This window comes from Calonectris borealis, chromosome 2 (genome assembly GCF_964195595.1).
Source record: "Calonectris borealis chromosome 2, bCalBor7.hap1.2, whole genome shotgun sequence".
Classification (NCBI taxonomy): domain Eukaryota; kingdom Metazoa; phylum Chordata; class Aves; order Procellariiformes; family Procellariidae; genus Calonectris; species Calonectris borealis.
Window position 1 is genome coordinate 15,752,442 of NC_134313.1, and position 27,168 is coordinate 15,779,609.

The 27,168-nt window shown below is 43.5% G+C and overlaps 1 protein-coding gene across 1 annotated transcript in view; it reads left to right on the forward strand.

Annotated features, from left to right (window-relative positions):
* The first annotated feature begins 653 nt into the window (after positions 1 to 653).
* SAMD12 (sterile alpha motif domain containing 12) overlaps positions 654 to 27,168 on the forward strand; it is a 98,611-nt gene continuing 72,096 nt past the window's right edge. The window contains exons 1-2 of the mRNA XM_075144529.1: positions 654 to 684; positions 19,502 to 19,680. Of these exons, the coding sequence (XP_075000630.1) occupies positions 672 to 684; positions 19,502 to 19,680 (192 nt within the window). The 5' untranslated portion in view covers positions 654 to 671. The remainder of the gene's footprint in view (positions 685 to 19,501; positions 19,681 to 27,168) is intronic.

The following is a 27,168-nucleotide window of genomic DNA, read 5'->3' on the forward strand; positions in this document are numbered from 1 at the left end:
AGAAAGACTGAGGCCTCGCTCCGGGGTGAGGTGCTGACGGGAAGTTCCCGATGCTCTCTGTGTGCCTTTCTCCTTCCCTGCGGAAAATCTCCGGCCGCGCTAGGGAGAGCAGTGGGACGGGCTGGCACCCGAGCCGTCTGGAGCTGCCAGGCTGGAAGTCGCAGGGACTGAAATACCACGACAGAAATACCCTGTGCACCTGTGAAACGGCGTGTTCTGCTGGCAGGGTACCTGCTCAGCCCCTTCTTCCCACACCTCGTGGTGGTCACCATCCCTCCAGCCTCCCACAGCCCGACCGACGCCACTGGCCACTGCCTGCGCCCCGCGCCGCTCTCCCTTCTCGGCAGGTAAACGCGGAGGCGTCCGACGCCGCCAAGTCCCCCCAGAGGCCTGCGGGGCCTCCCCGGCCGTAGGGGATGCCGGTGCTTCGGCCAGGCGCTCACAGCCCCCCGGGGATGGCGGGCCTGGGGCAGGCCGGCCGGCCCGCCCGGGACTACATTTCCCAGGGTGCCGCGGGGCGGGCGCGCGGCCCCGCCCGCCTGTCAGCGGGAGCGCTGCAGGTTGATCGCCGCGGCTGCAGATGAGCGGAGCCCGCGCGCGGGCGGGGGGGCGGCCGGGGCAGCGCCGCCGGGGCTGGGTCGGCGGCCGGCGCACTATGCGAGGCCGGGAGGATGGCGGTGGAAGGTAAGGGCTCCGCGTCCCCTGCCGCCGCCCCCGGGGTCCCTCCCCTGTCTCCTCCCCCGGGCACTCACCTGCGCCGCGGCGGGGCCGGCCCGGCTCGGCGGGGAGGGGGGAGACTGTCCCCGCCGGCGGGGCCTGAGGCGGCGGCGGCGGGGCCGCTCTGCCGCCCGCTGGCACCGGCCTTGCCCGCGGGGCGCCCGGCCGCCTCCCGTCCCCCTCGGCCCGGCCGCCCCCAGCGCCGCGCCTGCCCTTGGGCCAGGTGGTGCGGGGTCGGGCCGCGGCGGCCCGTGGGAAGGGCGCCCGCCGGTGGTGGCCGGCGGCGGCGGGGGAGGCAGCGGGGGCTGCCCGCGCAGCCTGCGGCAGCGGGAGGCTTCAGTCCGGCAACTTCCCGGCGGGCCCGGAGGTGCCGCCTCTCCCGGCAGGGGCGGCAGACCTGCGCCGTCTCCCGCCGAAGTGGCCCCGGCGGCCCCGCTCAGCTTGCCGGGCGTCTTCTCCGCCCCGCCGGCGGTCTCCCGCAGGAGCCGAGGCGCCGCCGTCCCTCCGTGCCGCCCAAATCCCCGACGTGGCCTGAGGCCGTCATACCCACGAAGCTCAAGCACCCCCGGCAGTCCTCCCGCGTGGGCGCAGAGCTGTGGGCGCCGGGGTGTGCCTGGCCCCTCCTTCACCCCGTAGGAGATGCAGAAGCCCGAGGGCCGAGGTGCCGCGGTCCGGGGGAGCCGGGAGCTGTGAGGTGTTCGTGAGGTGCCCGGCTCCTGGGGAAGTACCGGTAATTGAGGTGGTGCCTACCAAGAGCTGGAAAGGTGGATGCTTTGCTGAGGTCTCCCAATAGATGCTGGGGGCTCCTGCGGCAGTCTGATGTTGACTGTATGTTTCCTTTCCATGGGGCTTTTGGGAAGTTGGAGGAGGGATGCGACTAGGTGTATGGGAAAAGGCAAATCCACTTTCCTGCTGTCCGCTTCCAAAATTCACTTTTTTTTAGTGCTTTAGAGCTAGACATTGAGAATCCTGGGGTTCGTGTCCCATCTTGCTTTCTTCTGTGCCCTTGGGAAAGTTTCAGAAGTCCACAGTATGAAAACCAACCATCTGACCCCTCTCTTATGCCTAATTTGGGGTATGTTGGGTTTTTTGGCGTGCTCATCTTGAGACTGCCTTGAGCTTTGTTTCTCAGATGTGCTGAGATCTATAGTTCCATCAGAGACCACTTGCTTTATTGCTGAAAATCATGCTGAAGCTGTCTTTTGCTGAGTACCCAAGTGAGCAGCGCAAATGACAGTCCAGCAAAAACTTGGGCTTACTGAAGGCAGTGGGCAGCTTAACATCCCTGAAAACCAGCTTCCTAGGCAAACTCAAATAAAGGTAAACAAAACCACTATGTCTCAAAAGACGTCTGTGTACATCCAAAGTTGTCCATCCTAAGCCGTAAGCCTCTCCATGAGTCAAACAGATTTCTTATGCACAGGCTGCTTTACTGAATGGCAGTTTTGAAGACTGTAATGATATAAAGAAGGCAGGTAGTGGTCCTGAATAAAAACATTGCTTCTTCGGTGGCAAAAACTTAGCAACATGAACTGGGCATGCGTGCCCAGTAGTGGGTAAGTAAGTAAATAGAACGGACTGCCATACACCAGATGGTTCATATGCCAGCAGCGACCCCTATTTCAGTGTGCTCTCTAATGTCACCCTCCTTTATTCACTTGAAGTCCTTCTCAGTCTGTTTGCTAGATCTTTTCAGGTCTGTAATAATTCCTGTCATATCTGCAGTGCCTTCCATCTGAGAATCTCTAAAAGCTTCGTAAATATTAATGAAGGAAAGCTCTGCTAAAGCTTTGGGAAGCAGTGCCTTTCCCTTCTTCTGAGATGGGATTTTTTTTCCTTAACTCCTTCTTCCCATTTCCTTCCCCCAGGATGCATCCTGGCTATGTTCTCTCAGAACAGGCTTTCTTGTCTGTATGTTCTGCTTTCCTCCCATTTTGGGTTTTTCTCCCTCAACTTTCTTGCCTTTGCATAATTCTATTACCCTTGCACTAGCACAGCAAGATGACTACTTACTTCTTCAGCACAAATAGCCGTGTGGCTGTGACTGCCTTGTGTGAACATACTACGTGCACATTTAAGGCCTTTTCTTATCCATCATTTTCTGTTGGAATTATATTTCTTTGTGTGACTGTGCTTAAAAGCATGCTTTTATCTTAACGCATCTTCTGCCGATTGGAGCCCTGGGTGTGAGCCGTGTTCTTTTCATGAACTATGACTTTTGGCAGGTAACATGTAGCATTACAGCTTCTGTTTGGGAAGCTGAGAGGTTGCTTGTCCCTCATGGCTCTGGTCACCACAGTGTGTGGCTCCTACTCTAGTCAAAAGTAAAGTTGCCGTTGAATCTTCTAAACTGATAGTTTTGTAGACAAATGCCAATTTTCTGAACTCAAAATGTCTTGGACTCAGGAAACACAGACTGCTTTTTTTTTTTTTCCCCTAGTTATTTGATTTGTTTGTTTTCATCAGAAAAACATTTTCCTGGTTTGCTGCTTGGGATCCTGAGAGCATAACCTGCTGTATATCAGCTCTGGAAGCTTGCAAATAAGGAAAGCCCTGAAAACCTGGTTTGAGCTGAGGTTGTCTGGCCTTCCAGTCTCTGCGGTAGTTGGCTGGGAGCTCAGCTAGGATGGGCTTCCTGGGTCTTCAGACCTTTTTGTAGAGTGTAACAAGGCTTCTGGACAGCTGGGCCAACTGGCTTCTTGTGCAGACTCACAAGTGTGTGGCTCTGGGATGCAACTGGCAGGGAGTGGAGAGGTCCCTGGGGCGCAAGGGAACCACAGATCCTGGAGCATGGGAGTTCCTGGCGGAGCCAACATCCGCTGCCCCACCAGCTCCGCCACGGCTGTTGGTCTGTGGAAGCTACCCGTTTGTCAGTCTCAGCCACTAACCCAGAGACTCTTTGTTTCTCCTTTCAGAAATGCTCTGTGTGGCTAAAGTGAAAATATTTTGTAACTTCTAGTTTGTGGAGAATCTTTGAAAAATTCTGATTTCATTTAATCTAACAAACTGTTGAAATTTTCCTCAAATTTGATTATTTTAATGCTGTCTTAGCATGGTGTGCTGGAGTTTAGTTATGGCAACTAATGTCCAGTGGTTTACTTAAGGAAAATATCCCAAATTTTTTACTGGGATAGCTGACAGTGATGGATTTGCAAATATGAAATAGGAATTTGGAGGATACTATAGTTCCTTGCCAGTTATATATAATACATACCTGAATGTCCCAAAAGAGATTATGTGGCCTGGGAGGTCCTTTGGGCTGCGTAGTACCAGTGCTTCCTGATTGATGAAAGGATTGGTGTGTTTATGGGGAAAGTGAGTTTGCACTCCTTAATATGAGCCCATCTAGATGGGAGCACTGCCAAGGTAAGTCTATTTTTAGACCTAACAGTTTTGACAATGTTCCTTTAAGTGTTTTTTTTTTTCCCTCTAGTAAGAATGAAAGAACTAGGTCAGAGCCTGTAGAAAAAGGCTTTTGATCTCTGCAACAGTGTTCTCAAAAATTTTTTTCGTTTTGCTCTTCTGCAGCAGAGGTAAAGGGGAAGAGAGAAATGGTGATTTCTTCCCCCCCAGTGTTTATTGCACAGGACAGTGAGAGACTGACAGCACCCACCAGATAATGTATGCATGCGGGTAATCCCACACAGTTCTGTTGGATCCCCTGCAGCTCAGACCTGTGGTGTCTTTGAGATTCCTGAGCAAAAAAGTGCTAATTATATCATGGAGTTCTTTCATAGTAAGTGTTTAATGAAGTTTGGTCTAATGCCTTTCCTGCTGTTTATAGGCTTTGGAAAGTGCATACATACATTTGTTGCTGGTCTCCTCCTGCAAGTTCTACTGTCCTATGGCTCTTCTGTAGTGGGCTCATGCTATGAGACCCTGGATCTACCTACAGGAGAATATTTTTTACTAAGAATTGGAGCCTTGCTGACATAAAATGACAATGACTCTGGCCTTATCCCTTGGTAATCCTCAAGGGGACTAGAGACACAAAGGAGGTTAGGGCATTCTGGGGTGTGGCATCAAGGTTAACTGCCATAAGACTGATGTTATTTGTAGCTTGTGACCAACTTCTATCAAAGCAATCCTCTGAATTTCAGCAATGTTATATACTTGGGTGGAAAGCCTTCAGTGCCTACCCAACTCCAACGGATATTGAATGCTGCCATGTGTTTCCTCAGAGACTTGAGAAATGGTGAGCTCATAGATGTGCTATGCCAACTCTGCCAGGAATGTTAAAGTGAGTTCAGGACCATCCAAAGGACAGCTTTGAAGTGGGTTTCAGTGTAGGTACCTATCATGCTGGTGTGCTGAAAAGTATAACTCTTTTGACAGGTATTCAGTTATTCAACTTTGTCTTATTCCTACACCCACTCCAGGCTCAGACTAGATGTCTCCACATCTAAGTTTCCAGGGAATGTGATCTAATAGATGGGTTTTCAGCACACTTAATTGCCTGTGGAGCAAAGAAGTAACAAACCCTGTCATTCAAAAATAGTGTGTGCTTCCATCAATGCTCTTGTTTTCTTCAATAGCTCCTTAGCTTGAGGGACTCAGACATGCGGCTTGGAAAGAGCTGCCAGTTGGAAGCAGGGCAGAGATATGCATCTACCTCTCCAGTTGAAACTGTCACATCGGGTCATAGCAGAGGAGATGGATAAGACCAGTGGTGGAGGTGCACACAGGACAGAGAGGAGTAAGACCTGAACCCCAGCCTTTGGTCTTGGTACCAGTTCTGCATGTTATTTAGTGAACATTTACTGCAAAAATGCATCAGCAATTACGGGATTCCAGACTGGAACGCAGGTCTCCCATCCCCATTCATGTGTCAGCCTTCTTGTTGGGCTGTAACATCTATAGCCTTCTTTCTTGCTCATCAACAGCACAACTTCGGAAGATGGGGCTTCCCTTCTTGACGCACCACCACCGTCCCACCCCCGCAGCTGCATACAGCTTGATGGCAGTGTGTGCTCCTCTGCTTTCAACCACTGCTCAGAGCTTTCCTGTAGTACCTAGATTGCTACATTTGAAAAAGTCACAGTTCATTGCATCTGTCTTTAACAAGATAGGTAGTCAATGATCCCTCTCCAAGGGAATAATATAGCTATCTAAGGCGAGGAGTCTGTTTTGGACTGCAAGTTCTCATTTTGAACAGATATGCTACGCTCCTCAGGCATCGTATAGGGAGACTGTGAGCTGAGTTCAGAAGGTGCATTCCACTGTGGGAATTGGAGACCCCAAAACGAAGCTATGGCAACAAAGAATGTCACCGCACTGAAGTATCTTTGGGTGTATTCAGACTAAGTGGAGAGTGGATATGATTGAAGGTTATGTGGTTGTTTTCCCCTCCCTGCTTTTAGAAATGAACCCATATGAGGCAGGAATCAAGATACAGTATAAACTTGGTGTGTCACTGCATTTCCCTTGGATGAAATTTGGTTGTAGGATAAGAGCGTACCTGGAAATTCAGAAGTGCTTTCAGGTCAACCAATTTAGATACAATCCCATGAGTGTTTGGCCTTATCCTTTAAAATACTTGGAAGACTTAGAAGCTCAGGGAGGACATTGATGAATATAAATTGGCTGTTTCAATGCAATCAAATCCCATCATAGGGATAAAACTTGTCAGGTGGTGGTGATGTATGGGCAAAGGAAAGGAATGGTGCTTTGGAAGTTCATGTGCTTTCTGCACCAAGAAGAGAAGGCAAGTGAGCAAATGACAAGAGTTACACATTAGATGCATTTCCTAACATACTACTGGAAGGTACTGACAAAGTCTGTAGTGATGTTGTAAGATCCCATGTTTACTGCCTAAATGGAAATTATAGAATGGAGTTCTTGAGAGGTTTTTGTGTTTTTTTTTTTTTTCCTGAGATGTCCAAGCACGGTGGGTAACACCCAAGGAGGCTGTGTAGCTTTATTCCCCTCCTTTACAACTCAGTGTATGACGCCAGGGCAAGCTGTTCGGAGGCAGTCTCTTGTGCTTCCCAGTATCGCTGTGTCACAGGGGTTATGGGAGGAGAGCAGCAGTGAGAAGCTCAGAGTAAGGCACTGAGGTGGTGTCAGAGTTGCAGAGGTGCAGGTTGTTCAGCTGATAACCCTGGAGAAGTTTTTGTCCAAAACATCATCTGTGCAGGCTTGCTAGTGAGTGCAGACCTAGGTATCTGGATAGTACCATAAGGTTTTGTTTTGCCCATTGGACTCTGAAAGTGCTACAGAGATAGTAGAGCTGTTGAAGGGCTACTGCTCAGTACACTGAGTATTGAGTTTCTGGGTTTGTTAGGGATACTGTGTCTGGTTCTGGTGCCAACTTTCTCTGCTGTCCTGGCTGAGACAGCTTTACCCTCTTGTGTCCTGTCCCATCTCTCTGGTGTCTGTCTTTTTGTCCAAACTGTATGATCTGTGAGGCAAGGACTCCCTTTTCTGTGCACAAGAGAGTGTCAGAGGTTGGGACTGAGCAATCCCATTGTGGGTTATTTCTCATGAAAGCTGTTGCCTTTGAATGGATACAGGTATTTACCTTTGCAGATTAACAGTTGAACAACTCAGCCCTCAATTATTTGCTCAAAGCACGCAGAGAATGTGGAGGGAGTAGTTCTGGGGTGCCAAAGGCAAAGGTGGAGAAAAGGGCTAGAAAATGGAGTAATTTTGAAGTCCTCTGAAACTGTCTGGTTGGTGGTGGTCAAAATAGCAAATAGGAATTCAGGAACTATGAGGAAGAGCTCAGAACAAGGCAAGAAAGACCTTTGTTTCTATATCATTGCATATTGCTCTTGTATTTTGTATGCTCCCTGCAGTTTTGCTTGCCACACCCCAAAAAAGGGACAGGACTGGAAAGAATAATAAAGGGCAGTCTGCTGGTCAGAGACGCAGTGTGTCCTCTAAGGGCAGGTTACAAAGATTCTGATTCTTTAGCTTGGAAAAGAGATGACCATGGAAAGAATCCTTAGACACTGATGAATGATTTGGAGAAGGTGAAAAAGGAACTAGGTACAAGGCAATGAAGCTGTACGGTTTTGTGTTTAAAATAAAAAAAGGAAATAGTTTTTCATATAACACACAGTTCCGCAGGTGCAGCTTTGAACCTTGGGTCATTCCTAACCTGCCAAGGAAGGATCAATTCATGTACGCCTGCTCTCATAGAACCATAGAATCATTAGGGTTAGAAAAGACCTTTAAGATCATCAAGTCCAACTGTCAACCCAACACCACCATGACCACTACACCATGTCCCTAAGCGCCTCATCTACACGTCTTTTAAATACTTCCAGGGATGGCGATTCAACCACTTCCCTGGGCAGCCTGTTCCAAGGCCTGACCACTCTTTCAGTAAAGAAATTTTTCCTAATGTCCAATCTAAACCTCCCTTGGTGCAACTTGAGGCCATTTTCTCTCGTCCTATCGCTAGTTACTTGGGAGAAGAGACCGACCCCCACCTCGCTACAGCCTCTCACACTGTTTCTTAAGCAGTGGCATAAAGGGCTAGACTTTTAGTCTGACCCAGCCTGATCACTTTTATGACAAAGTCTAGCTCATCTTATGTGCATCCAGAACAATTCCACTTACCACAAGAGCTTGATTTGCATCAAGTAACTGAGAGGAGAATTCGGCCAGGACAACCCAGAAACAGAGAGGAGATGGGGAATTGGGCACTGAGCTATAAAAATGTTAACAGACAGGGTCATGATGTATAAGATATGTAGCTCTCTTTTTCCCAATATATAAGAACTGATACTGTTCTGTAAGAGGAATTGTCTGCTATGTCAGGTCAATGGGATTGGGGGGGAAAGGAGGGGCCCCACATTAGGCTGCAGCTGTAGAAATGCCATCCTGGAAAATACCAGTTCCCCACAGCAGGTAGGGTTGGAAACTGCTGTACTGACCTGCATAAATGAGGTGAAATATGGTCTGAGAGATACCTTCAGGAGAGCCTGAAGCAGATTAGATCTACAGATCTCACCCGTAGTGGCTTTTGCCTTGGGTAGGTTGTATGTTCCCTCACCTTTGCGTAGGGTCCTCTTTCTCTCTCCAGAAGGGTCCTGTGGCAGAAGGACTACAAAGAGAATGATGAGGGAGTTGCTGTCAGTAGCTGCATGCTCTCCGTGCAGCATGAGCTAAACTTGGCATTAAAGAGCAGGTTCATTACTCGGAGCAGCAAGAATTCGCACTAATATGTGCTGCTCCTGGATGAAGAAAGCAGGTGGACAGGGGAACTGAACTTGGGCAGAAGTGAACTCTGCATTCAATTACAGGATCTAATATGCTTGCAGGGAGTATGTGAGTGAAAAGGAAAAGGGCGTGAGGAAGACATTTGGTGTGGATTGTAGCCTGTCTCTAGTGCAGTCCTATCTGTCTCTATATAACGTGGAACCTTGCTAGCTCATGCTCTTCAGCTGAACCTTCAGGTCATTACTTCTCTCCATTCTCCCACTCGTTTGCTCTCCTCTGCCCTGTTTTTGTGGCTTTTTCTTTCCTTTTTTTTCCCCTCCTAGAGGGGATTTTAGCTGAGTTGATTTGCTTTTCTGCAAATAACCTAGTAAAAGCAAGAAAGAGGCTTTTAATAATGCTGTTTCAGAAACATAAAGAAAGACGAATTGTAATCTATGTAAATAGAAGCTTTCTCTTGGATTTTCCTCTAGCAAAATAATTGCATGCTCTCAGCTAACGGTTTGTTGCTACACAAATCAGCTGAGGTACTAGTGTGAGTAGGATACAGTGGTATGAGTAAGCAGTAGGAGGTGAAGAATTTTACTGGAGGAAGGAAAGAAGGCATTTCCAGGCTCTTCAGTTAAATGTGCAAGGGAAGGGGTAGCCTCGAACAATGATAAAGGAGGTAACTTTTAGGCAGTTGAGAGAAAGCCAGGACTGAAAACAGAAGTTAACTGCCAGATTGCAAACTAGTTATGATAGTGAGAATGAATAAATATATTTTCCTTTGCATTTTGATGACTTTATGCATCATTCATGGGACAAGAAATAAAGCCTGGATCCTCAGTTGAATTGCAGCCATTTCTGTGCTACATGTTCAGCAGACACCAGCTTTCATGAGGAGGGCAAAGGCAGAGATCTGTGATGCATGTCTGGGACAGCGCACCTCTGATGCTGTAATAAAGACTTAACCTGTGTGTTTCTGAGCCGTTCTTTGTATGCTGGATAGGCTCACTAGTGTTTAGAAAAGGTTTCTGATGTAATGCTGGCTGATTATAGAATTGAATAGTAGTGCTATTAGGACTTGAGATGAGGCATTCTTAGAAATATAATTTGCAGTGGAGCATGACTAGCTAATCTCCTAAGCAGTGACTGCAAGACAAGTTTCTTCCCAGGAATAGTAGAACTAATGAAGACTTGTTTCTTACCCCAGTGCGTTCTTTATCTTTACTATCTACTTCCTCTCCATAGTCACTGTGAAATCCTCAGAGGGCAACAGTGGTACCTAGTCTGGAGTTTGCCTAAGTCAGTTGGTGACTGACAATTGCAATGTATGGTGGATACTTTTCCTTCAGAGAGAGCATTATTTTAGATCTCTTCCTCTCTATCTACCCATTGATTTTTTTGTTTTTCATGCTTCTTATCTCCTGTAGCACCCTCTTTGATTGCAAGTCTGTGCATCTCACAAACCTGAAATCCAGAGGAGTTGCTTCACTTTTCAGGAGAAGCTTTGTAGATGCTCGCACAAGCCTTCTTATTAACAGAGGGTGAAATTAGTTTGCAAAGCAAATTACCAACTGTTTTGTACTGTAATCCATTCCTCAAATTATGTTCCTATTTACATGGGATGCGTGTTACTTACTGACCTTTATGACTTTGTTCACTAAGATCCATTTTGCTCTGAGCTAATTGCATAGCTTGCTAGTCCCTTGCTTTGCAGTATTCTCCCTTCCTCTATACCCGTACAGGATTTGTGGTAGACTTGCCTTACTTATTCACTGAACTGGTCCATTTTTCAATGAGCCTCTCTGTTGCTAGTGTGAATTCAAGAGCTGCTTGTACCAACTGTACATTTATTAAAATGGAATGAGAAAATGCTTCAGAAATAATTTGGCTGTCCAGTCATTGTGCCTGCTTTTTATCACGAAATCCCATTGCTGTTACAAAGGCAGAACTTGCATTGCTGAGGCTCCAAGGTCTATCTAGCATAGTGATAATATGCAGTCAGTCTCCTGAAAAGCAGGTGTAACAGAAACTGTCTTTTATGTTTACAGCATTTGCTAAAGTCTATGAGATAAGAGATGGCACGTGGATATTGCCATACATAAAATAAGTAGTTTCCAGTAGGGAAATTGTCAAAAATGCACAAGTAAATTTCTTCACTGAGTAAATTTAAGTACATACGCATCCTGGTGGGATGAGGGTCTTAAAAGGCAAACTTAACCCATACAAGAAGAGAATTTCTTATTCTGGCCTTAGAGTTTCTGTTCTGTAGACAACTAAGGAGTCTTTCTTCTCTCTATACACTCAAGATTTGCATTGCCTTCAACCAAATTATGCGTTTAGTCTGATTCCAGATGAAACTGCTAAGTTACTTAGTCTGGTTTCTTGATATATTTCTGATGCTGTACAAGACTCTTTACCATCAACTACCTCTTACAGCTGAGGTGCGTAAGAGATATATGTGGAGTGTAGTAGATTCACGTTTTTTCTTTCTGTGTTTGTCTTTGGCTTTAGTTTTGGGCACTTTTTCATTGTTTCTGGAGAGAGCAAATGGCTTGTAGTAGTAAGTGGCTTGGTACCGTGGGACGACTACCCCGTTGCCCAGCTAGAGATGTTCAGGAATAGTTGCATCAGGAGTACAGTTACTTTAAATTTTGTCTTGCTGATGATAATTCTAAAGGAGTAAAAAAGGCAAAAGCCCCATGATTTACAGTTACAGACTAAAATGAACACCCGTTCTCTGAACACTTCATCCCCTTCTGCCTCTATCCTCTTCCTACACCTGTCTCCCCTTTGCTCTGCCCTCCCTGCCCATCTTGACCTGGTTCAATGTCCTCTTCCTTGCTGCAGAGCTGTCTCTTCTCTTGCCCTTCAAGATACCCTCCCAGCTGGAGGGCATGTCCTACTACTTGAACAAACTCTTGATTGTAAAATTCATATGATGTGAGAAGTTTATTGTTTGTTAAATTGATTAATCCAGTAGATGATTAATAGTCATGATAAAGAGAGGTTAGAAAGACAAGCAACTCTCTGGAGGGACCTGAAGGTATGGCAGTCTGCGGCTCTGTCTGCCAAGCCTTGCTGTCTATGTCTATCTGAGCTTTGAACTCAAACCTACTGGTACAGCTCATCAGCAGCAGCAGTTTACAAAGCACCCCACAGCTCAGCACTGGCCTGGCTTTTGGCACAGCCTATTTGTAATCGCTTAATGCTGATTTTTGATGCTGACCAACAGAAGCAGATAGCTAGATGCCAGTATTACTTCAGTTAATTACTTTGGGACTTCAGCCTTAGAGGAGGTTGCTGATAAATTCGTGTTGTCTGTACTGAAGTAGAAAAGGTCCTGGCTGATTTGGTGGGCTTCTTTGCTCTGTGTGAATGCTGCTGATTTGGTGGCCATTAGATAGGCAGATTCGAGAAACAGAGTGGGCAAATCTTGAAGCCACTTCCTCAGCAGGTTGCCAGCAGCATTTACTAGGTGACAACATAAGCAGCAAGTTGCATTCATATGAAGCTTTGACTGCAGTTTCAGCTGGTCCACAGTGATGGGTTGGGGGAACTGTGCCGATTTACGTTAGCTGGAGATAGGACTTCATGGAGAAGTAATTCCTATAGGCAAAAGTCAGACAGTTTCTCAAAACTAGAAACTGATTGGTGAGGCAGATGGACCATCCATGGGGGTTATAGAAACTGATTACTGTGGAAAAACATTCTGCTAGATAAAGTAGTCAAAATAATCCTAAATTTTATGGTACAAATTAAGGTCACCTTTATTAGCTGTTTTTAATCTTGTTTTTTAGTATTGTAAAAGTGGTACTAATTGCTCGGGTCAGACATAATCTTTGAAATAATCCCACGTTTTCTAGGGATGTTGAGAGTTACTATTGAAGTACAAGGTTCTGGAAATACGGGAAGGGTTTTGCAGTGCGGATCCTTCTTGCTCGTTTGGTCAGTTTGAGCAGCCATCTCAATCTAGAATGAGATCTCAATGTTCTGAATGTGAATTCTCCTCTGTGATCAACCCACTTAAAGCAGGTTTGTGAATGATGGCAAGCAAAAAGCCCCTGGGATGTTGTTTGACTACTCGGTATTGAAATGCAGCATCTGGAAGTGTACAGAAGTCTGACTGAAAGCGCTGACTGCAAAATTTGATGTGGTTGGAGATTTGATTTGCTTTTGACAAAGAACTGGGCAGAGATGGAAGGAACAGGTCCAGTGAGAGCTGCTGTCCAAAGGTCTTGTAGGATCTCCTTTCCTGGAAATACCTGTTAAATCTTTATGACCTTCTTGAAGACTTGAGATGACTGAAAAGATATTTGGATCCTTTTTATAAGGTCCCTGCTATGTCCAACCTGAGTTTGTTAATGATCCAGCTGTACAGACTAACTTCTGTCTGTCTTTTTCAACAACGTGGCATTTTATGGTGGGAGTAGCAGGTGGATTGTATGGACTTACCTCTTAGCATTGTGCAGCTAAGCCTGTGGCACGAATACATAAAATGGTGCTTGCATGTTTGCCAGTATTTGACACATGAAAGTTTTCTAAGGATTGTTAGAAGTTGGATGGGTATCTCCCATGCCTGCTTTCTGTCTCCGAATAGCAAAAGCTAGCATATGACTGTGATGCACATAGAACAGGGCACATGAGTAAGAAGATGCTATTTTTACTGGATCGCTTTTTAGAATAGAGCAATTGTTATTGCATGTAACTCAAGTACTTGCCAAATATGCTTTAATGTAGTCTTAATTGATTTGCTTAAAATTTTAAGCAGCCAGCAGTATTCCCACTGAAACAAGCAGTTATGAAATGTTTGACACGGTAGGCAGTAGAGTGCACAGAGGTAGCGATTGATCATAGATTTGATCTACTAAGCCTTGAGCCTACAGATGGAGAGACAAAGACTTTGCATCTGCCCATGCAAAACTTTGGCTATATCAAGGCTGTGTTTTGAAGAGTGCCTTCAGGCTTTTCTCAAGACAGGATTCACAGAGTACCCTCTAGTAAAAGGCAAGGCTTGCCCCCAGATGCCAGTAACTTATTATGGCTCTTGGTGACTTTTGTGTACCATCAAGCGTGCTCAGACAAGCTGTCTCTTGGCTGCTTGCCATCTGGGAGGCAGGCATGTATGGGGGGAGGTAGCGAGGGGAGCAGAGCATTCACATTGCCCTGCGAGCTCTCCTTTCGAACTGCATACGCATGCTGTAAGGGATCTGCGTGGGCACAGAGCTCGGCTCACATGTGTCAGCTTCTGCAGGGCAACAAATTCTCTTGCTCTGTATACATGGAAAGGACTTGGGTTTGTGTTCTAGCATGTGGAAAAAATACACTGTGTATTGCATTAATTTTGTTCCTTCCCTAGTTTTTTAGGACAGACGTGGTCATTTTTCCATTTTGGGTGCTCCACTTACTATTTTCTCACAGTTTTTGACTCTCATAACTTGGCAGATCTCAGCAGTCTTCTCTTTAAAGTTCTGGAAAAGTGGATATTTTCCTGTACACTCAGCTCTACCATTGAGCTAGGAGTACAAGAGCACTTAAGTACCTTTGTTTTAAATAATAGTTTGTTTCGTAAATGTAATCTGTGGATCTATGTTATTGTGTCTGCCAGCACCATTTGTCATGTGCTTGTTACTGTGCAGTCGGAGCATCCACCCTCCCTCCCCAAAAGAAAACAAGTTCCCACCACAGAAAGCTTTCAATCCAAGTTAAGTGACAATTGTTGGGGAGCATGAGGAGAGACATGGCATTAATCAACTGTTAGGTGGGGTTTTCAGCAGGGAAAGGAGAATGTAAGTGCTCTGAAACTGGATGAAGAGTTGTATTACTGAGACATGTGGATGATATACGAATATTGAGATTGTATGGAAGAATATTGGAAGAGGTTCTGTTTCAAAATCTAACTATACAGCTGATATCTAGTGGTATTAGACTGATACTATCAGTTGATTTGGAGGTAGGGTTTCGTGTCTTGGTGGACGTTTAAAATCTGGGCATGATGAGGTGGATTTAATTTGGTAGAGTGAAGACGTGCTGAGACAGTAGAGATATCGTCAAAGCAGTGGTGTAGGAAAATGGTCTGAATGCAGAGGGTGGGGTGAGCTAGCATTAGCTAATACCAGGGCAATGAGATGTAACAGCCTGGACAAGTATTTTAGCAAGAAACTACTTTGTCTGTCAGTAGAATCTTTTCCAGACGAATGCCATTAAGTCCTGAAGAGATTTAAGAAGAGTCAGCTAAGAGGGTCAGAGCAGTTGGGTTGTGATCAGGTTGGTGATTCGTGATTCTTTTGTAAGAGCTGCTTAGACTCAGTTCTACAGGACGTTAACCCTGGGTGCTGTCAGGCCCCCAGCCCCTTTAGTTCTGCATAGTCGATCCTGAGTTTAGAGCTGGTCTTATCTAGCTAAAATTATATAAGGTGCTGATTTAAGAAGAGAATATGTTATTATTGACCAACCCTTGACCTCTTTCCCTGCTTTTAACAAATCTTGAAAGAGAGCAATTATGGTTTGTATTGACATTTAAAAGGAGGCAAGAGCTCCACCTCTGTCTGCCACAGAGATGGAAATATGTATTTCTGCATGGTAACAGGAAATAACACCCATGCAAGCAAATATTCTTACCTTCTTACCCTCTGTGTAGCTGAGAGTTGGAGGCAGCACTAGAGGGAAACCATAGAGCTGACTACCTGAAGATGGCTCACGACAAAGAGAGATTAGCTTTGCCAAGTGACTGAGATACTTATCCTCACCTCTGCTTTTTTTTCCTCCTGCCCTTTGGTCTGCCCTCTCCGCATGCTGAGGCTCTTGTTCTAGGTGTGTCTTCCTTAAGGAACAGATTCAGTCCAGGTGTATGGTAAGCCAAGACTAATTGGGGTGAAGGAGAGAGATGAACTCTTTCCTTCTCCCTCTACCCCTAGGAAATAAAAAAAGTTGTCTTCTCCCCCAGCCCCCTCCAATATCAGCAACTTCGGAAAAGTCTTTCCTGAAGCAGCCTGTGTTTCTTTTAACCAGTCATCTCTCTCCAATAAAAAGGTAATGAGCGTGTATGTAATCGCTAGCAGCCCCTCCAATTTTTTCTCTTTTGTATCCTGAAGGAGCCCAATATAAAGCATTGCTGGAACAGCACTAACATTCATTACTCTTGAAAGAATGATGGGCTAAGAGTTAAGCAGCATCTTGCCATGTGATTTATTTCTTTTTTTAAGCCATCTAGGTGATGCTTGTGCTACCATGTTATCAGAAATCTGGATCATTTGCTCCCTGTAATGCATAGTAAATCAATGCTGTAACAAGGCTTTCCTTGTCCATCCCCTACCACCCTGCTCCCTAATCTGTTTGGGGGTACTGGGAAGGGAGGAAGTTGCAATCCACAGGAAGCTTGCTGCTGGCAGTGTTCTTCCAGGCATGTTAAGTCACACTGTGCTTTGTGATTTCTCTCTAGTAAGCACTGGAAGGGGGCCGACAGCCAAAACCTGCCTGTTTCTGGATGCTGCTGAGGTGTGTTAGTGTTTCAAGGGTGTATGCAGGAAACTTCCTATTCAGCTAGGTAAGGTCCTTGCAGAAGACAGTTGGAGGGATTTTTACGGACCGCATTCCATACCAAGTGTCTTTCACTGCTAATTTCCAGCCCTTGCTGGAGCGCAGTGTGCTGGGAGTACTTTTACAGGTTGGTTAGGATATCTCCCATTTTTTGTGAAGGAGGGAATTAGTTGTCTACTAACAGAACTGTTTCCATCCTCATTGGGCTGCAAAAAAGTCTGTCTTGGTGGATCACATCCATCTTTTCTGTGGTCTGGAGGATAAGCAAAGTAGTCATTAGTAATTACTTGTTTCTTTCGGGTAGCTAAATATGATCTAGAGGAGATAGATAATGATAGGTGGATATGATCTAGGAGAGAGAGAGAGAATTTTTTGGTGTCTTAAGACACACAGGTGTAAATTTAAACCACAAAATAATATCTCTTTGAAACAGCCCTGCGAGCTTAAAAGCCCCAAAGACTCCCTTCATCATAACAGCTTGGCAGGTTCTGGATACCTCCCCATAATGGCTGTACAGCCAGAGCAGGTGAAGCCTGTTAGCTTCACTGCAGAAGTAAAAAGGATTTTGCATTTTCTCTGACACAAAGAGGTCCTGCAAGGGAAAAATCAAGCAGCAGCTGTGTTCATGTTCAGTTCCATTGTAGTCTTGTAGCCATGACAAAAGCAAAATCCAGGAAGGGGAAGGTATGGAGTGTACCTAGAAATAAAGGACTTAAAAGTTAGGAAATGCCTCTACAAACATTATTAAGGTTTAAGTATTTATGTTTTGGATTGACTCACTGGTGTGGCTGGGAAAACCAGTAGTAGGAAAGGAGTGACCTGAAGAGAGTCATCTATTTTTCCCTCCTCACCACTGAGAGGCAATGCCAGAACGATGGGAATTGGTTTTGCATTGCCTTCAGCCAACCTACAGAATTGGTTTGAACCAGGGAAGAAAGAGACTTGCAAGTAGAAGAGCTGCAGCCAAACTTAGGGAAGAGCCCCTTAGGGTTCTGGAAACGAGGCTCTGTAGCAGCTCTCTAGGTATCAGGAAGAAATTGCAGATGCCTGCCCTACTAAAATGGGACAGAAAAATGACAGATAAGAGCAACAGTGACACAGGCTGCTGCAGACCCCTTTTCCTTATGTGCTTTTTTTCCCTATTAAAATAAAAAATGCTCTTGTTTTTGAGAAATTGGTGCCTGAAGGGGAAACTCAGGAGTTCCCAAAAAAACTTGTCAGAGGGTCTTCAGTGCTTTTAAAGCAGAACCACAACTCTCTGCAAGGCCTAAGTAGGTGGAGGATCCCTTTTGAGAAAGAAGGGATTTTTAGCTGGAAATTCTTTTCCTGTGGTGGTCCCTGGGGTAGCCAGTAGAAACCCTGCCTCACCTCCAGAAACTCTGCATCGTTCACCTCTTCTGTTTCCTTCCCCAGAAGTAGGTCTCTGCAGGGCTCAGCTCTGGCCATGATGTAGTCTAATGATTCCTCCTCCTCTTCCTCTCGGGCTGTCTGCTAAAGAATTGACTATTTGGAGAGGGATCTCTGTCTCTTTTACATACTTGTAAAAGAATTCCAGGACTAATCCCCTACAGCTACTCACAGCGAGACTGAAATTTAGTTCCCTTCCCATTTTTAGTTTCATTTACTAGTTTTCTGTGGGCCAGTGACATATTTTTCTATTCTTCTATACAAAATGGCTGCAATTTGTAATAAAGCATGTTGCAATTCTTTACTGCTTTCCATCACTCAGTGTTGTTAATGAATAATGTTCCTTTGTCTTGAAGGTAGGAGATGTTTCCATTCCTAGCTTGCAGATATAGGTATTATAGTACTTGGACAGATCACTTATCTTTTACAAATATTTGTATGTTTTTAAAAATCCGAAGGAGAAAAGGCCAACTTTTTTGCCTTTGCGCGAAGGAATTGCTGTAATTTAGGCTCAGTTTTCAATTAAGACCCTGGGATTTCAGGTGAGTGGATTTTCAAAAGGTGCTGTAATTGAAGGACCCTTTGCCTTCTCCAGCTGCTTGAGCCTGTTTCCCGTGAGAGGCTTTCAAGGGCTGATCCGTAGCTGGTAGAAACTGGCAGTTCTCATTCCTTCCCCTGCTCCCCACCCTTCGCTTCTAAGCCAAGCAAGAGTAAAAGGGCAGCTTTTATTTTGGCTTTACATTGTGTTTTGGGTTTCTATTCAGGTCTGTCAAACATTGCACCACAGTATCTGAGGAAGGTTCCTTTGCGTACAGCGGAAGTTGGGACCATTAATTATGAGTAGTGCTAAAAGTAGCACAGTTACCCAGGAACATGAATGCAAAAATCGGATACTCGCGTGAAGGGGAAGTTGCCTCAGTATTCACATATTTTAAAATTGCTACACGTGCCAAAAAGGTTGTTAAGGCTGCTCTCTGTGTGAGTGCTGGAACTGTGAAATTTCGGACAGAAAATGATTAAACTACTGCCGTAGTTTTAAATGTGCATTTCTGTGATATGATTTGCATTTGTTTTATTTTTTTCACTGTCTGCTTTCCTTATTCTGCTGTCATTAGTCCACACCTCATTATATGCTCCTAGAGAGTACATCCCTCTTGCTTGTTAGGATGGTGTAGGAGGTAATTTGCGGTGGTACAAAGTGCTGAAGGAGAGATAATCAGCTGGGTAAGTCATTACTCTGTGCAGAGACCGACTTGCTGACTTGCTGTGCACAGCTTACTTATCCCACATTGTTTAGGACCTAGAATGTTGTTGTAATTGAAAATGTAACTTGCTTGCCTAGAAAAGAAAAAAAGGTATGGATGAATGATGAATACATGGCATATATTGTCCTGCTCTAGTAAAAGCTGTAAGTTGGGGGTCTTGGACACTGTAGTGAATCCAGCAGAGCACAGTTCAACACAGTAGTCTGCACGAAATAGCCTTATAGAGTGCTGCATTGCCTCTCATTTTCTTTCTCAAATATCTCACCCTGAATCCATGTCAAGGTACAGACAGTTCTTTTGCCATGATCTGACATGGCTCTGCTTACCATGTGGCGCTTCTTAGTACTTTGTGGTAAATGTTTGTAACATTGGGTTCTTCTTTCCTAAGCAGTGTTTTCTCTTTCTCATATTTTTTTTCCCAGCTATCCATTGCAATCTGAATCCAAATGGTATTGATCACCCTGTCCCCACAGAAGGTATTAATCTGCAACTTGAAGGTGAAGGAGTTGAATCTCCCTCTGTTAAGAACACTAGTGCTCCAAAAGGGCCTGAGTCAAAAGAGACACCTAAGAGACAACAAGTGGAGCCAGAAATATCTAAGGTAGGTAGGACTGGGTTCTTATTTATTTTGGTGAGTCTTAAAGAATCCAGGCTTCCTGAAGTCCTGGCTACTGCTTAAAAAGCATTTATCAACCTGTTAAAGACATTCAAAGGTGCAAAAGTAAATGTCTGAGGAAGTGGGTGTTCCAGAAGCGAGGTATTGCCATGGAGTTTTAGCCCACGCACATCTCGGACATTGCACTATTATATTTTTCTCTAGATGAAGATAATTAAAATTAATGGAATATCTCTTTTTCAGGCACTGTGGAGACTTTTTTCCCAAATGACTTGGGTAACAACCAGAATGGGAATAGATATGTTTTTCTTGAGTGTTTTTTGTTTGCTTGTTTACTTTTTCCTGGGGGAGGTAAAGGAAGAGAAAGGTTCTATGGATATATGAATATACATGGGTGACTGAGTTTGATAAACTTAAATAATTTTAGGTAAAATACCAGGTCAATTCTTCCATGTCTGGTACGTCAGTGAATAAATATACTTCAGAGGTAAATTCCTAAAGACAAATGAAGTGTCTGTTCTCATTCATAAGCTGCTGTTTCTTGTTTGTGTGCAGCAGACATGACTACCAAGTGCAGGTGAATGTGCGCGCTCCAGACACTTTGGGTATAGGACAATAATTTGTCATGTTAGATATGCTTTTAACTGGAACGAAAAATAAGAGAATGTTTAAAAAAAAAAAAAAATTGGGAGAGATTCTTTAAAAGCCTTATCAGTCTTTTTGACCTTTAAAGGCCTAAACCCAGGGTTTTGTGGGTGATTTCTGCAGAGTGGAAAATTGAGCTTATACTGAATCTGACACTTTGGGAGTTAATAGAGCAAATAAAATGAGTGTTGGTTTTTTTTTTAATGTCCAAAAAAGGCAATAACAATTAAGTCAATGACTGAACAAATAGAGTATTTCCTACTGTCATCAGTACAATAAATCTAACAAATAATACGCATACAGTTGTGATGTATTTCACTTTTAGAATAAAATAGCATTAAACGTTTTGAGCAGTAGCCTTGACACTAAAAGCTTGGTATGAGTTCTCCATTCTGATTTCAATCTAAAATATCTAGTTTTAAATCAGTACAATTTAAATTCATTTCATTCTGTCTTTAGTCATTGAACTAGATCCAGTACAGGTTGGCATTGATCAAAATCACTGCTACTTGCAGTCTGTTTTGTGGCCAGTTACCAAGCACGTTGCTGATTTCTCTTGAACCCTTGGAGAATGGGTTTGTGCTTATTGCTTTGAATCATCCATTTGGTAACAAGACCACCAAATTTTGGATGGGCTTTGAGACAAAGCTCAGCTGATAACGCATTTACCCAGCTTTTCGCAGACAAAGGCAAGCTACCCTGCCCAAGTTTCAACATCACCAGATGAAAAATCTGCCCTGTATTGAAAGCTAAGGAGGTATGTTAAGCTCAGAGGAGATCTTACAAGCTTGGACATGAAGAAGTTAAATGATGCAATGGGGATTCCAATTGAGAATGGGCTCATGTGTAGTTGATGCGGAACACAGGCAGATCAAGCTTGTCTTTGCTTGCAAAAGGCTCATCCTAGCGGAAAATTAGGGTAAAATATATTGGTTATTTAATGTAATGGAGCCTGTTTCCTGTCTGAGCCGTACTTGTTGGATTGATGAATAGAAAACCATTTCCAAGGCTGTCCCTGCTGGAGATAGCCAGGGAAGAGAGGAAGCATAGCGCCCTCAAAATAGTGAAATCAACTATTGGTTTCCTACATCTAATTGCAGTAGCTTTATTTAGAAAGTTGGGCATGCTTCAGGTTTAAAAACAAACTAACCACCAAACAACACTAAACATTTTGCTTGATGGAATAAGCTTGGCATAATAGTATCAAGCTAATGAAATAGACTGTTTTTCTGAATGTATTGCTGCCTTGTTAGTAACTTTGGTTTTTATGTGTGATATTAACTTTGTGATGTTTTTCATCTGGATTCATATGTTATAGCCTGAGGTGGCCTGTCTTTTCTGGCTTGCTCTGCCTTAAATTTAAAAATCATGTTGCTTTATCCTCTAAAATGTGAATATAGAGTTGGGTTTGTAACTTGTGTGGCTTTAGGAGTTGAATTAAGCTGTCATTATGAAACTTTATCCATGCAATCATATCTGTACAGTAGAAAGAGGAGCTGGAATAGAGGAAAGTATTGTAAATAAAACATTGTGGGCAGATCCATTTGTTTTATATTTCTTCATTGCTCAGTTGTTTTTAAAAAGGTTTCTTTGCGATCCTATGTATTCAGATAATATTAACACATACCTCATATCCACAGTAGTAAGACTTACTGCACAAAGCAATGCAATGTATTGAATGCAATTTAAGATGCCTTATAGACCACCTTCTCTACTTTCAGCTTTCTGATTTGTCTTCATTGGGACCAATTCCAGCACTTTAAACTCCTGGCTGCTTTAAGGTTTTGCTGTCCAAAGAAACAAACAAAATCTCTTTTCTAATGCAGTGTGTCCTCCTTTTTCTGTCCTCACCTATGGACTTGCAGAACAGTAGTAACTCATGGGCTACAGATAGATTTAAAGTTCCTTTTTATGCAGCTACTGTAATGTAAATAGCGGAGTACAAGTATTTGTGTGTATATTTTGGAGCTATGGACTTGCAGAACAGTAGTAACTCATGGGCTACAGATAGATTTAAAGTTCCTTTTGATGCAACTACTGTAATGTAAATAGGGGAGTACACGCATTTGTATATTTGGGATGCAGACAGCAGAAGGTGTAGCGTGAGTGAAGGATCACTCATTTTAGAAGTTCCTGATGAGTATGGAATGTAATTTTTATAGGCTGACTGAGGTAGGATTTTAATGGAAAACGGAACAATGATCTTAGTCTCCCTCAGCTGGTTCCCTAAGGAACCACATTGTTACAAATGTGAGCAAGTCCAGAAAAGGCCAAGATTATTCATAGCTAAACTGATGTGTATAATCCAGTGAGACTCTGATAATGTACAGGATATAATACAAATTAAGGAAATTATATGAAGTGTAAAAATATTTAGCTGTTTTGTTTTATATATTTATTTTATAATATACACTTTCTTGGTCAGCAATTGGTTTTTCAGTATTCATGGTATATAAAAAAAACCTCAGGCAGTTGAGTGGACACTTTTACAGAGCAGAAAACTTCATTGGAGAAAGCAAGGATGGTTTTTAATGTACATTTTTTTATATATATTATTTCTTTAACACCTTCTACATCTGTTGTGTGTGTTTTCTGGAATTCTGTTTTCATTACAATGCTACTTCTGGCTCTTATGTCTGGTCTGTTTGGTTTTAATATCATGGTTATCTCTAGATAAACACAATGAGTCAGGATATTTGGAGTTACACAGTAGAGTTCTGTTAAAAAAAATTCAAAGTTTTAGTATACTTTTGAAGTCCTGTAGTTGTCTGAGTATAGGCTTTAACAGAAGGTGACTTTCCTAACAAATCTGGTCTGTCACTTATTAGAAGAAGATTATTTATTCAGGGAGTTTTGATTCCGAAGTAAGGTGTGCATATCTGGTGACACACTTTGTCTCATTATGTGGTAGCAGCAGTAGCAAATAATAAAGGCTTTTCAATGGCAACCATTATAGTTAGACTGTTTATCTTGTGTTAGCAACGGCAGGGTGTTTTTTCTGACTCGGAGACAAACTAACAGTCCTTTAAAATGTTCATGAAAACTATGAAAAGAAACTGGTAAAAGAAGTGAGATGCTTTTTTATCTTGAGTTCTGTTGATAAGTGCTATATAGACACTAGTAGACTATACTTCTTGTTGCAGTGTAGCTCATTAATTCTTTTGGTTGCTTTTGCTTTCTTAAAAAAAAAACTTTTTTTCAAAATGACATCAGACAACACTGATAGGCTGACCGAACTCAGTAACAAGAGGATGAGGATTTATCTCGGCTTACTGGGCCCAGTTCAGGACTGATTGGGGTGGAAGCAGCTCCTCTGGTTTCCTGGGGAGTTCTGCTCTGCTCAGGAAGTATTTGGTGTGTGTGTCAAGTGTGTGATGAAATGTCCAAGCACAAAGGAGTGAGGCTTCTGAGTAACAAGGTTGTTATAAAATTCTTCTTAGAAATGTAAGTGTTTTGTCAGTTATTTAAAAAAAAAAAAAAAGTCCTGGTACTGCTCTCTAATGAGAGCATAGAAAAAGTAATTTTCTAGAAGAATTCTCCAGGTTTTTTAATCAGTGGCTTCCGCTTCACAGTGTTTATCCTTTTTGGTCAAGCTTATAAAATGAGTTGGATGAGAAAGACAGTATTTGCCAAGCAGTTGTCCTGGCGATGAGTATAATGTAACTTACGCATTCATCAGCATAGTTGCTTGATATGCTATGGCCATTTTATTTCCCCCCCCTTTTTTTTTCTTTTTTTTTTGCAATTGGTTGAGAAACACCAATGGCCACTGAACTGGGGCAATGAGATTTTATCATTTTGCTTTGTGTTTCAACTATCACCCTCTTGTGAAACTTCTGGTGGCCACAGGATACGTGAACAAAAATCCAGTTGGACTGTCTGAAGTAAACCATTGAAGCGAAGGTTTAGCATAACGCCAGCTGGGCTGTTCTACTCCTCCAGGTTTTACTTTAAAATTGTGCAGCAGGATGGGAGGGTGTTTGAATTGCAGATCTCTACATGTATCCCAGTGGAGGTGCAGACCCCGGATGGTGAAATGTTACTTTACTGACAGAAAGTTTGCTTTTCTTAGTTGATTTTTGTGGAGAAGTAGTTAACAGATTACCAATGTCCACATCAGATCACCACAATGAAAGCCAATGGATACAGTGTGAGCGTAATCTTTTTAAAATTTTTTTTTTTTCCTCTCCCCACTCTTTGACTGCAATAGTGACAAAACACCACGTATTGCATTGGGCCTTTTTTATGACTAGCAAAAATAGGTACAGAATCTGTGTGTACAGTATGTCTGAAGTGGATTTAAAAATATTTGGTGAATGTTAATATCAGCTGAAATAATTACACGTCAGGGCAATGTGCCTTTCTAATGTCTCATTCTGCGATTATTAGTAATACACAATAATTAGTGTGCTCGCTTCTATCTTCATTTTCAATAGACTTTTTCTTTCATATGTTGCATAGTTAGAAATATGCATGTTGTCTTGCTGTCAGGTATCTAAATTGGGGGCTGAAATATTTGATGTGTATGTATCTCTTCCTCTTTCAGCCTGTCATTCATGATTGTGACCTCTGGCTGAAGTTTCAGAACTGTGCAGTGAACAAACCTTCTATCCTGAGCGGTGAAACAGGAGTGCTGGGTGACCCTGTACATTTCAAGCAGCTGAGGCTGATGTTTTGTTTATCACTCTGGGGTTTTACTGGTGTGAAGGAAGTGCTGGAGTAACCCCACCTGTAGTGCAGAATATAGCTTCTTGGTTCAGAATTTACATTGTCACGAGCCAGGAAAACAAGAAACATCTCTCTCCACTGGGGTCCTGTTAAGCCAGCTTACCATAGGAGGACGAATGCCTGATTCAGAATCCAAGTGTATTCTTGCTGTAGCATGTTTTTCCCCACTGCTATATTATCCATTCTTGTTATAAATAGTGTAATGTGAAGGCCCCCATTTTTGCAGCGAGGCTTCTACATTCAGCATAAAAGATCTGGCTTCTCCTGTTCATCCTGTTCGCCCTGACTGCGTGCCTGGGGATTCTGAAATATCATCTGCCCTGACAGCAGCCGCGTGTAAGTGGGAGATCTTGCCTGAGTTAGTTTGTTGTGCTCTGCCCAGGACAGTGAGGGGAAAAGAAGGGCATCTGCAAAGGACCGTTATTAATTTCCTTCACCCCCCCATCACAAGGTGGGATTATTTTTCTATTGTTTCTCTTCATTCTCCCCATAGGAAATCAAAATAATTAGCTCAGACTAATACTTGGCTCTTTAGATGGGTATAAGTAGAACAGATGAAGTTTACTCACAAAGACCACTATTGATTGATCTTCCAAACTATTTAAAGGGATCCTTCATGAATTTAATCTGTACAAGCATGCTCTATCTATTACTTCAGTCCATCAGGTGATAATAGGAAGAGAAACTTCTGTTTGTCAGGCTTTTTACAGTTGGACTTTCACCGAAAAATCAATGATGAAAACACTTTTAGTGGTTGCATGCACATAGTACATGCATGTGAAGGACAGCAAGGTGTTGGCCCATGGGAAACGGTGCAGTCTGTGACCCTGCGGTGTGCTAGGGGCTGCACAAATGCACAGCAAAGTGATGGTTTCTGCTGCAGGGAGCGAATGCAGTCCTCCTCTAGGGTAGGTGAGAGCAGATGGTTACAAAGAGGCAGCTGAAGGAGCATAAGGAGGGAAATGTAGTCTGATCTGGCTCCTGTTGTCCTGTGAAAGCTATCAATGTGAAATTTGTGTTCTTTCCCATAACACTAGTGTGAAAGAGAGCAGCAATTGCAGTACGTATTATCAAACATAAGCAGTAAAAAGCCATGGTAGCACTCTAGAAATAAGTGGGATGTTTAATACTATAGACACATGTAGACACAGACACATTATTTAAAACTTCTCTTCGGGGAAAAAGAAATATAGATGAAAAGATGGAGTGGCTTTTAGAGGAAAAAGCAATTCCATACAGTGTGTGGATGTATAATATACTTACAGTGCGAGTTCTGCTGCTTGCCTCATTGCGAAGCTGCTTCACAAAGCCATCCAAACCCTGTGCTTTCACTTTGAAGCTACTTTAAGGGCTTCGTAGACATTGCTTCAAAAATAAAGCAGCATTTTCATGACACAGCTGCCTTGATGGGGAAGGAAAAATATAGAATCGCCTGGTAAAGAAGATAATAGCATTGTGATTAGAGCGATTACAAAATGTATTCTAGAACCAATTTAGCATTTAAAATGGGAAAGCAGTTTAATGCTCCACTGCTGGCACTGCAGGTTCTGCAAGTAGTGCATCTCATCTGAGTTAAAACAATAATTTCATTAATCTGCCACGTGTGTTCGCTGGACACTTCTGACAAAACTCGTTAGCAGTTGCTGTAGTCCACCTTTCTCTCTACAAGTGGGAACTTTTTTCTTTTCCATTTTAGAATCATAGAATCATAGAATCATCAAGGTTGGAAAAGACCTCTAAGATCATCGTGTTCAACCATCAACCCAACACCACCATGCCCACTACACCATGTCCCTAAGGGCCTCATCTACACGTCTTTTAAACACCTCCAGGGATGGTGACTCCACCACTTCCCTGGGCAGCCTGTTCCAAGGCCTGACCACTCTTTCAGTAAAGAAATTTCTCCTAATGTCCAATCTAAACCTCCCTTGGCGCAACTTGAGGCCATTTCCTCTTGTCCTATCGCTTGTTACTTGGGAGAAGAAACCAACACCCACCTTGCTACAACCTCCTTTCAGGTAGTTGTAGAGCGCGATGAGGTCTCCCCTCAGTCTCCTCTTCTCCAGGCTAAACAGCCCCAGTTCCCTTAGCCGCTCCTCA